This window comes from Pipra filicauda, unplaced genomic scaffold, assembly GCF_003945595.2.
Source record: "Pipra filicauda isolate LSUMZ 115617 unplaced genomic scaffold, ASM394559v2 scaffold36_size6622888_pilon, whole genome shotgun sequence".
In the NCBI taxonomy this organism is placed as follows: Eukaryota; Metazoa; Chordata; class Aves; order Passeriformes; family Pipridae; genus Pipra; species Pipra filicauda.
In genome coordinates, this window is record NW_024104498.1 from 1,810,402 (window position 1) to 1,822,612 (window position 12,211).

The 12,211-nt window shown below is 41.3% G+C and overlaps 1 protein-coding gene across 1 annotated transcript in view; it reads left to right on the forward strand.

Moving 5' to 3' along the window:
* LOC114000075 (vitellogenin-1-like) overlaps positions 1 to 12,211 on the forward strand; it is a 43,319-nt gene that overhangs the window by 16,410 nt on the left and 14,698 nt on the right. Inside the window, exons 14-21 of the mRNA XM_027744047.2 lie at positions 3,404 to 3,528; positions 3,615 to 3,716; positions 3,803 to 3,922; positions 4,190 to 4,379; positions 4,468 to 4,561; positions 4,674 to 4,859; positions 9,947 to 10,091; positions 11,644 to 11,863. Coding sequence (XP_027599848.2) covers positions 3,404 to 3,528; positions 3,615 to 3,716; positions 3,803 to 3,922; positions 4,190 to 4,379; positions 4,468 to 4,561; positions 4,674 to 4,859; positions 9,947 to 10,091; positions 11,644 to 11,863 — 1,182 coding nt within the window. The remainder of the gene's footprint in view (positions 1 to 3,403; positions 3,529 to 3,614; positions 3,717 to 3,802; positions 3,923 to 4,189; positions 4,380 to 4,467; positions 4,562 to 4,673; positions 4,860 to 9,946; positions 10,092 to 11,643; positions 11,864 to 12,211) is intronic.

Sequence of the window (12,211 nt, forward strand, 5' to 3'; positions counted from 1 at the left end):
CTGCCTTCTTTTTTGAGGCAGGGATGTGGTTTGAAGGACTTCTGTAGATCTTATTAGTGTCCTGTCCCAGTTTTGTGGGTTTTACATGACCATTTAATCTACTCCATAGTAGAAATAAATGTAATACATACAGCAACAATCACAGTAATATACCATACACTGCTTGCTGTGTATAGTATATCCATCTCCATCCTCAGTGATGGAGACAGAGAGTGCCCAAAGAAATACAGTCACTAATACATGTGAATGAATGTGAACTTTTTTACTATTTAAAATGCATTTAGGGATAGATACATTTTTCTATTAATTTGCAGATGTGTTTCTTGTTTTAGGCACTCGTTTTGCCTTCCTATCTTTGCTTTTAAAGTTAAGCTATTTGAATTTTCACACAGTGAGAAAAAAGGGTGCAGTATGCATGAGGGATGCTGGCAAGGGGCTATGTGAAATGGAATCTTTTATTCTGGCTGTAGCCTGGAAATGCAGCACATCAGGGAATTGCTGTTACTTCCAGGTAAAGAACACTGTCAGAAATTTGGTTACAATCTAAACCTCTCATCCTTGAAGAACAAAGAACAAGCTCCTTTTCTCACACATGCTAGTCTGAGAGTTGGATAACTCAGCTAAATTAAGTCAATCTCTTCCTACACCGGCATGGGAAGAGGATCCATCCTCCAGCTTTCTGATTTGATTTGTCACCACCAGGCACAGGTGCAATGTGTCTCACTGAGTCCATCCTGGAGGAGTTACCATAGTGACAGCTCTAATGTACTACCTGTTTCCTTGATAAAAACAAAACTCTGCCCTCAGCACCACAGATCTTTGTGGTGCTCGATGCTGAATTTTTAATGACAGGCAATAGTGTCAGCTGAATCTATCTCTAATCTGGAATCTGTCACACATGGCCACCACAGATGGTGCTTCGTGCTCCACACACTGCTACTGAAATCATAGGGGTGACACAGGTTCTGCTTCTTGTGAGGACTGAGAGAACCTGACTCTCAGATTCATATAATTAATATGTGTACTAATGTTAATAGGTACCAAAGATTCCTTTCTCTGATCACTAATTTTTCTTTCCCTCATCTTTGGGGCAAGGCATTCAGTTAGATCTATGCAGGTGTCATCACACTGTCACAGTAAAGTGGCAAACATTTTCTTAGAGCATTAGCACTATGTAAAGCCTGAGGTATGGAAAATATTCCTGCTCTCTTCAAGTTAACGAATTCTATATAATCATTCAATCATTTATAAGCAACACTTCTTATTAAGTATCAGGAAGCACTGCAGAGTTTTTAACTAATAGTTTTCATGGGTTAGAACATGAAAAAGAGCTTTAACAAATTCAGTAAAATACTGTGCCTTATTTCTAATGTCCAGTCTTTGTAACACCTAGGATTGCTCTGGCTAAGCTCATTCAGAGAAAAAAAACCTTCATATTTCCAAGTCTCTTGTCAACTCATCAGTAATGTCCCAGTATGGCATCACTTTGCTTTTCATTCTCTAGAGGATCAGCATTCAAATGTGAGCTTTTGTCTCCTTACTATCTGCTGAAGGTTCTCCTCTTATTTTTCTGACCACAGTGGGGTGACATAAAAACTGTGTTTTGACTGCAGGAGCTGTTACTGAACCTCACACGTTGTAGGTAAATAGTGTCCAGCACTTTAAATAGCACAGAAGCTTCATACAGCGAAACAGTGAAGGCAGGGTAGTAAAATTCCAGTTCATACATAATTGCCTGTCCTCCAAGTGGTGTAGAAAGAGAAGAGAGAGGAGGGCTGGAAGAAAGGAAGCACAACAAGGATGCCTATGTATCCTGTCAGCCTTACTCCTTTTGAAACTTAGGGAAACTTGAAAAAGCCTCGGGATTACTTTAACTCATAAAACAGGACAGGGTATAACTGTGCAGAGATCATGAAGAATATATGACTGTGTTCTGCACTGATTATCTGTCTCTAAAAACATAGTAGATGATAAATCTAAATAGAGGAAATAAATAGAAACAAATTATGTTTGCTCAAAGTTCACTCGGTAGTTAACTATAACTTAACAATTGTTGCATTCCATGTAAGGATTACAGCATTTGGAACTAGATGTATTAAATTGCCTCTGAGTCATTTGAGAGACAAATCTATAGCTCACCATCTGTCCTTATAGGACATCTGTATCACTTTCCCTAAACTATTAACAAAGGATGGCAAATCTGTTTTCATTTCTGATCCCCTTTGTCAGGGTGCCCTAAATGATGTCTCATAAAAGCATTTCATAAGCTGACACTACAGAATCTGACTGGATGGAAAGGATAGGAGCAGGTGGATTTTCCACACTCGGACAAGTTGGGCCCATAGGAATCCCCTGGGGTTCAACAAGATCAAGTGCCAGGTGCTGCACCTGGGTTGGGGCAACCCCTTGTATCAACACAGTCTGAGGGACAAACAGATCAAGAGCAGCTCTGCCAAGAAGGACTGGGGGGTGCTGGTTGATGAGAACCTGGACATGAGCTGGCAACCTGTGCTTGCAGCCCAGAAAGCCAATTGTAGCTTGGACTGCATCAAAACAGCGTGGCCAGCAGGTCAAGGGAGGTGATTCTGCTCCTCTACTCTGCTCTTGTGAGACCCCACCTTGAGTGTTGCATCCAGCTCTGGGGTTTCCAGCACAGGAACAACATCAACCTGCTGTAGCAAGTCCAAAGGAGGATCACTGAGATGATGAGGTGGATGGAGCTCCTCTCCTATGAGGGAAGGCTGAGAGAATTGGGATTGTTCAGCCTGGAGAAGAGAAGGCTTTGGGGCAACCTCATTGTGGCCTTTAGGTACCTGAAGGGAGACAACAAGAGAGCTGGAGAGGGACTTTACACAAGGGTGTAAAGGGCAGTGATAGGACAAGGGAGAATGGTTTCAAACTGACAGAGAATAGGTTTATATCAGATATTAGGAAGAAATCCTTTACTGTGAGGGTGACGAGACACTGGAACAGGTTGCCCAGAGAAGCTGTGGATGTCTCATCCCTGGAAGTGTCCAAGGCCAGGTTGGATGGGGCTTTGAGCAAACTGGTCTAGTGGAAGGTGCCCCTGCCCACAGCAGGGGGGTTGGAACCAGATGATCCTCGAGTTCCCTTTCAACATTGAGCTCCCATTCTATGATTCTGTGATGCAGAAACAACTGGGAAAAAAGCATAACCACCATGCAGTGATCAGGAGGCTTGTAACTTTGCCCATTATTAGCTGAAAAAAATGCAAAATATTCTGTTTATAACTGTTTTATTACATCAGTTTTATAGCTGGGTTTTCTGGCCTTGCTCATATCATGCTGTAGCAGTTGAATTACGAAATTAGTAAATACATACAATCTGCACAGTGGGACTTGAAAACTAACTGTGCTATGTCTTACTCTCTGTTTCTCTTCAGAGTTCCTTATGAGTGGGCTGGCAGCTAAATATTTGGTATTGAATAATGCAGGCAGCTCAATTCCAACGATGGTAATGTCCCAGCTGCAGACACATTTCCTTGGAAGAGTGGCTGATCCCTTGGAGGTAATTGGGTCTGCCCACAGTTCACCTTCTAATCCCTTCTTACAACCACCATCCAATTGACATTTACACTCTACTTCTTCCCACAGGTGGGAATAACAGTTGAAGGACTGCAGGAGATGTTTGCTAAAGGTTACTCTCCTGACAGGGACTGGGAGAATGACTATGACTTCAAGAAAATCCTGAAAACGGTAAATTCTGGGGGAAAAGAGAATCTCTGAGATATCACTTCCTCAAATGTTATGAAGAATTAGACTTTTTTCATCTTCCTGTGCAGCTCTCTGACTGGAAGGCATTCTCCAGTGACAAACCTTTTGCATCAGGCTACTTGAAGATGTTTGGCCAGGAGTTGTTCTTTGGTGGACTTGATAAAAACACCATCCAAAATGCACTGCAGGTATTGTTTTGAAAATACCACCAGCCAAGAATCAAAAGCTCTAAAATTTTGCTTCTCTCACACGTTCTCTCCCTTTTTCTAACTTTTTAATTCAAGGTTGGTGGGGGTTTTTTTGTCTTCAATATTAATCAAGGTAATTAAGGTCAAGCTCTGATCAGGATTAGTTACAATCATTGCTGGCAGAATTTCCCCTGAGGCACAGTTAATGACACAGATCATGATATTCAAGTTCTGCTTATTCAGGTGTGTTGAACTCTGTAATTTCAGGCATGGTACGGATCTGACGAAAAAACCCCTTCACTAAGGAGAATAATCAGTAGCCTTCAGAGTGGTGTAGGGAGGCAGTGGACCAAGGCTCTCCTGTCCTCTGAGATCCGTCGCATCGTGCCCACCTGCACGGGGTTCCCAACGGAGACCAGCTTCTATTACTCTTCCATCACAAAAGCGGCAGGAAATGGTAATATATCTCATTACTTGAGCAATCCAAACGTGCTTGCCAGGATTGGAGGGCATTTTTAACACTTTCTTTGCTTTCTCTGTAATAGTTCAAGCGCAGATTACACCTTCTCCAAAGTCTGATTTCAGATTGACTGAGTTGCTAAATGCCAACATCAGGCTGAGATCCAAAATGAGTCTAAGGTAAATATTTAGTATAAAGTAAAAGAATAATATTTTCGAGTGGCAGAGGCCATAAAAATGCACCAACTGCTTGCTGCCTGAACATAATTATACCCTCACTCCACCTTTTCAGCATGGCCAAGGAGATGACCTTCGTGATGGGAATCAACACACGCACTATCCAGGCAGGGCTGGAAGCACGTGCCAAAGTGGATGCTCACGTACCTGTGAATGTCGTTGCCACTGTCAATATGAAGGAAAAAAACATCAGAATCGAAATTCCACCATGTAAAGATGAGACTGACATAATTAGCGTAAGGTAAGACACGGCACTTGGCACCTTTCTATGTAGCAAAGCACAGTCTTCTAAATAAACCAGAATATTTGCTTAGGGATCTTGGGTTTGACTTACAGCTTGGATAACTGATGTTATGTGATGATTGGTGTGGTTTATGGTTATTTTAAATGAAGTGGCATGCCCCAAAGCTTTGCTTGCAAATACATGTTGCTGCCCATGGTCTTCACCTGGAAATCCTCCTTACAACTGTATCTCAATTGTCGAGATCCATAAGCTACTTGAAACTTAAATGACATAAAATTTCTATCTCGTTACAAATGTTTGAACTGGGGACAGTAGGTAAGATATAAGCCAGCTGAATCCTATCAGTTAGAACAGATAACCCATCTATATTTGCATTTTATGCCTTGAAGCATAGAGGATTTGATGTTTCTTGTGTTTTTACCTTGTTTTCCTGTGGCTGCCATTTGGTTTTCTTACCTGTTAGGTCTACTTGATTTATTATCAGTGCATGCAATTACAATACACTCTGGAAAACTGTTGTAGCCAGATGCCAAACAAATGAAAACAGATGGAAATACAAGCACAAAGAGAGAAAGGAAACAGAAAGAGTATGTCCAAGGAATCAAAGCAGTAGACCAAACTTAGAAAACCTTCACACACACACACACACACACACACATGAAAAACAACTGAGAAAGACAAGCTGAAAAGTCATCACAAAGGAAAAAGCATCACTGACAAGAGAAGTCGGCTATTATACAATCCATTGAAATGTTAACAAGTTTCTGCTCTAGGAATGCAGCCATAACAAAAGAGCTCAGTGTCTTGATCCAGCTGCAATTAGCATCTGCAATTAGCATCCGTGGCTGCTGGCCCAGAGACGCTCTACAGGTCTCCTCAGTTTAGCCACCACGTGGGCTGATCATTGTTCTCCCTTGCCCTCCAACAGTCACAGACCATTTGACGTGTATTTGGCATCACATCTTCCTCCCTAAGACAAGTCCTCCACTCCATCAGGTGTGACTGTAATAAGGCTCTCCGGGCAAAGCAGGGAGGGTCTCAGCACTTCATGCAGCAAGAGTTAGCTGCAGGTTTTGTTTGGTTCAGTTTCTTGAGGAGGCCAGGACAGTCTGCTCCCAAGGTCATCAGGGAAGCAGGCACCCACTCTTACTAACCCTCACTGTTAGAGAGGGTGAGGAGGATATTAATGAACTCAGTAAGGATGCTGAACTGAAATGAGAATATTGAACACCGATACAGAGTTTAGAGCCTCAAGCAGAGCTACAAATATTAGCAGAATCCCCCCTGCAAAGCAAAACAAAAAATATTTCCTACTTTGACACACGCTTTGTGTCAAAGAAGACACAAAGTAGGGTTAAATGCCTTGCCAGAGAGCAGAAAGTAAGTCAGTATCAGAAACATGGGATTGCAGAAGAGGAGCCCATGAGTTCCAACCCAAGCCCTGCTCCAGACCCTGCAGCATTGCTATTTATAAAGTGAAGTAGTCACCTGGAAATAGCTCTATAATGCCAAGTATATGAGAAAGCTAATACTCACTAGCTAACTTTTAGCACCATCGATTCCTCTCCAAAAATCATTCCTGTTCATTGTTACAAAACAAATGGTCAGTACAAACCACACAGAGCAATGAAACAGCAGTGAGTGCAAGTAAAGGTGAAGCAATAACTAGAGAATATAACACTGAACCACATCACTGAGGGGGTCAAAGACCAAGCAAAGTAAAATCTTAAAGGTGTGAAGAGAAACAAGCAGCATGGTAGAGAGAAAAAGGATATATATAGAGAGATATAGTCTACATAGAATGAGTCAAAAATTTTAGTTCAACATAGTCTTTCTCTTCCTTTTGCATAGATCCATTAAATCGTTAAAGAGTAAAGAACCAACTGAAGTCAATATTTTAGGGATATTGTGACACCTTCCTTTGTTAGCTTTCAGTCCCCCATCTAAAGAAATAGTTCTAGAAAACTATTGATCTTTCATTTGTTTGTGAGCTCTGTTCCAAATGTAGCAGTGTTGGGTACTGTCTCAATGGTCAGCAGGTTACCTTCTACAGTACCATGTCATTAAAGCTAGGCAGGATGTGGTAGTATTTTCCCCTCCATCTCACATCCAGACACAGAAAAAAAACAGTCTTCAATAGCATTAAGTTCATTTATATCCTACACACCATACAGGTGTCACAGCAGTGGGATTTATATAAATTTTCAGGAGCCTAAGAGAAATTCAGGCAAGCAATCACAGACTCTAAAGAAAAAAAAAAGTAATGAAAACTTTGGTCATAGAGAGATTGCATTCCCAAGACAAATCAGCACATTACGGACTCGACTCTCTCTATAGCAGAAATCAGAGCAAAATAATTAATCATGCTATGGGGAGAATATATAACATGTGTTTCAATTCAATCTTATCAAAGTTAAATTTAATTAAAAATAATGGTTATTTTTAAGGCTCTTTTAACATAATTGTTTAGTATACTACAGATGGCTACTTCAACGCACTTTTAAACAAAATTTACAAGAAAAAGTAAAAATCAAATAAATTTCAGGGGAAATTAGAGCCCTGTGATTAAAGTATAAATATGGAGAGCTGCCAGAAAATGCACTTTGCTAATATATCACATATTCATAATAACAGGCTACTGAAGTACATACACAATCTTGAATAGAGCTTGCATCATATGGCTTTTTTGCTTGTTTTAACTGTAGGATAAGCAGAAATTCCTTCACACGGGCATCTTTTTTCTAAGATGAATTAGGAAATCACAACACTTTGCCCAACATGCCACACCACGAGTAGCAGAAAACGCAGAAGAACCAGAGCGCGCTGTGAGCTCGCGAGGCAGCGCCGTGTGTTTGGGGGCAGGAGAGGGAAACAGCTCCAACTCTCTGTTTTTATATCACTTTTGTACCAAGGTCAGGAGGAAGATGCGTAGGAAAGGCAGAAATTTTTGTTTCACCACAGCAGAAAGAGAGCTAAAGGCCTGGCTGTGTGATTGCCTCCCGCTTCTCATTTATTCAGATGTGATGTCACGCTGAGCTTTAAAACCTGAGAAAATTTTTGGTTTATTGATTGGTTTTTTTTGTTTTAAGCAGACATTAAGTTCTTCTGTCCCCGTGTTAGGGACGTATGCAAGGCCACACTCTCTGAAACATCAGTGGGCCCAACATAGCTGAATTGCTTGTCCCTTACCCCTGCAGCGAGTTTGGCTTATATTACAGCACAGCTTCTTCTCTCATCCAAAAAATGCGCTAATACATATTGGAAAATCTCCTTTTTATTTTTTCTCCCTTGTGTGGGATCAGAGAGAACAGATTCTTTCATACCATAGCTTTAGGCCTTCTTTGTGACTGTTTTTTCTTGTTAAAGCACCAGAGCTGGCTCTTGTAGCCTATTTTTACCGTGCCGTGTGATTCTGCAGACACTGACATGTGTCACCTGTGATGCAGCTACATTTGTCGGCTCTCTGTGCTCAACGGGGAGGAATCGATCCTTCTCTTTCATTAGGTGGCAGGAGTAGACTATTGGCATAAAAATACTAAAAAAAAAAAGAAAAATTGGAAAAGAAACCCCAGGGCTTTCTGCTTGGAGATCCAGCCTGCAGTTCAGTGGTCATTTGAATTATTGAATGGGATTAAAATAAAACCGTGTCCCCTTTTTGTCTCTTTACCCAGATGAGCCATCTGAAATGCAAGTTGATTTGTATTTTCTTTTATCCCCTCAGCTTGTTAGGGAGAATATTTTATTTCAGATTCCATTCTTCAAGGTTCTCCTATCACCCAGCGTGGAGCGTTGCTGTCATGTCCTTATCTAAAAAAGGAGAGAGATGGAAAAGAAAACAAAGCCCACAGGTGACACACGTTTTATTGAGGTGTTCCACATGAAGAGCAATTGTGTGCTTTACACTGCACACAGCACGGTAGGAGCCTTCAAGAGGAAGAGAGGGCTATCAAATGAATACAAATTCATCTTTCAAATGGGTTAGATTGGAATTGCTCAGGCTAGTACAGTGTAGACCGTATTAAAATAGAGACCATTCTGAGACCATCTTTCCATTCACTGTCACAGCAGCCTCCTCCATGGGCAGACCACAAAAGCCCAAGGGCAAACAGACCAGCTCCATCCTTGACAAACAGCACATGGGGACTTTTGAGCCGGATGTTAGCGCTGATAAGTGGCTAATAAGGTAGAGTTAGCCCAGTGCTAATAGCTCTCTCAAAAGTGTTCAGCATTCCAGATGTTTCTCTGACTGAAAACAAAACTCATAATTATCACGGCACTGTTACAAAGTCCATAAAGAAGTGGGTTATGGAGCCAGGGGGTCAGGATATTCAGCCATGGGAGCCTCAGCCTCGTGCTGCACCTTATATCACTTCTCCTGGATCCTGGCTAAGATGCTTAGAGTTCACAACGCTGGAAACAAAGTACTGAACACATTTACATGAATAAGCTTTTAACCTTCCTACACATCTCTCTGTGATGTCTTGCCAAGCCATGGCCAAGATCTGAGTACCAGTGAATTTAAATCCAGATGGAGACACTTTGATGATTTCAGGCTCCTTTCTTCAATTCTGCTTTAATAAAAATTGCACAGGAAACAGCATCCAGTAGCCTCCAGTCCCCAGGTTGTTTTTTGAAGTTATGGCAGTATTTTCCCTAATATAATGTCAAAAGAAATTAGAACTAAGCCTAGTGCAGTGAAGTCAGAGAAAATTAGTTTAAAAATTTAGAAGTCCAGGTCAAAATAGGAGACTCAAAAAAGCAGTAATCCACAGCCAGGCTTCTAAGTAGGTGCACTGTTGTTCCAGGAGTCAGGCTATGGAGATCTGACCGGCTGCAATGCTTTTAACCTGGACTAGTGATTCTAAAAGCCTGACTGAGCTATCTGCCCCTGAGATTGGTCTGTGTCTTTATTTACTCTTAGCAGTCCTTGAAAACACAACTAACAGGAAGGATGCTGTAAATATCTGTAAAGCAATTTGCAAGGTGTGATACTTGTTGCTGAGTACGTGCTACAAGGCATTATTCAGACCTTTTCCTCAGCAGTGCTTTATCAATACAGGTTTCCTCTAATGTTTATTCTGCAGGTCTAAGACATTTGCTATCACACGAAATATTGGGGATTTGGCTGCTAGTAAGATGACTCCAGTTCTTCTACCTGAAGCAGTGCCTGACATAATGAAGATGTCCTTCGATTCAGACTCTGCGTCAGGCGAGACCGATAACATCAGGGTAAATGATGTAGCGTCTGACTATTCTTTTTTGGGCTTTTAATCAGTAGGGGACCATTTCTTTTCTCCATAGGAAAAGGTACAATTCATCTCCGTGAAGCAGTGCTGCTTCACTCAAACTAAGTCAGGTTCAATCTAATAACACAAATAGCCCTGTAGTAACATTATTTTAAAATCTGGAGTGTAATACATCAGGCTTGCAACACTTTTTCTAAAGCAAAAGCATTTCCTTTGGTAATTAATTTTACACTGCCATCTACAGGATAGGCCCACAATCTTTAAAATACTTTGCAACCATTATGCAAGCATCACATTCCTGGGGTAGTCACAAATGTTCCTCAAGATGCTCCACTACTCAACCTGTAGAGATAAATTTAATGCTTTACAAGCATCCTGATTCGAGGAGGGATGGAAGCTTGTGTGTCAAGTCTGATGACTTTCCTGAGCCTTGTTTCCATAAAAGCCAGTACAGGCTTTCTGAGATAGGCAGCACTGTGATGGCATTGCTGTGACAATTCATTCCATGGAAGACTGACAGAGGTGAGGAATGCACTGTCCTGTTCTGGTTTCATTGATGTGTGACTCTGAAGGGTTTTCAGATAAAATAAGAGATGAACAGAGGACAAGTACAGCACTTTCCCATGGAGAAGTCAATAGACAAACGTGCCATCAGCGAGAGTAGTTTCCAATATCCTGGAACAAGCTACATTCTTGTGCTTTGTGCCTCTGTGCTGCCCTTCCTGAAAACTCAGCGTTCCACTGAGTTCATTCTTAAATGAACAGCAACTGAACAATGGCACTAAGCAGAGCATTTCCCAGCATCATTAGAAATTTCATTTTTTTGGTGGGGTTCGTGCAAGTTTGGAATCTTGTGAGACATGATAAACTGAGTAAAAAAATTAATTGCCAACTTGAATTACATGAGAAGTCAAAGCTTATGATTATGTGTCTTTGCATATTTGTTTCACTGCTTCAGGAAGTCATAGTTTTCATTTCATGGATTTGATTCCAGTTTTAATTAATTTTAATTTGTTCTTCAGCAAGCATTGCTTAGTACATGTAAATTACATAGTTTTTAGTGGAAATATCTAATATATGATATGTTTTGACCATCTAATTGATATAGTATCACGTCAGACCTCAACTGACAGAATTTTCGTGGACGTAGTTGAAAATTCTCGTCTCACCCAATCAAAAATCAAAGGAAAAAACTCCAGGCAGTCTAGAGCTCACTCAGTTTTATCAAGAACCTGTTAACACTATCTAATACACCAGGAAAACAAAATTAAATATTTAGAATTAATTTGTAATATAATTTTCCATTCCTATAGCCTGAAGCTCTTTTTACAGGAGATGGTCTAATCAACCGATTGAGATGATAATCTTCTCCAATTTAAAACCAAGTTGTCCCATGTCACAGCCTTGCTGTCTTGAATAAACTTCTTCCTTCCTCATGCACAGTACATGTAACTATTACCAAAACAGGATGCATAACATGCAAGTATTCCTCTTACTGTTGTCCAGTTTAACTTGACATGTGTGCTACCTAATAGGAGAGACAGTCTGCAGAGGATGTTTCATCAGGAAATCCCTTCTCTTTCGGACGCTCTTCTTCCCGAAAAGATCCGTTTGTTCAGTCCATGTGTTCCAATGCAAGTACATTTGGGGTTCAAGTGTGCCTTGAGAGGAAAAGTGTGCATGCAGCATTTATCAAAAACGTGCCTCTTTATTACCTCGTTGGAGAGCACGCCCTGAGCATGAGCCTCAAGCCAGGTAAGTACGACTGTGCACAGAACAGAAAACAGTGGGTGAGTGGGGGGGTGTGTACACACATACATGGTTTTTGCATCTTAAGTACCACTAAAACTACCATTAGAAGTAGCAGGTCTGCCAGTGTTGGCAGCGGGCTCTGCTGGCAGCAGGAATCCATTTCTCCCCGATCGCCCGAGCAGCGATTTCCCGGCTCTCCCAGCAGTGCCACTCAGCATGACCAGCCTCAAGCAGGGCTGATCTGTGCCTGCAGAGTGTGTCTGATGCATCCTGAATCACTGGATTTGGGATGCAAGCACGAAGCAATTGGACATGGGCAACAGATTTGATGCAGTGTCCTGTAGCTACATT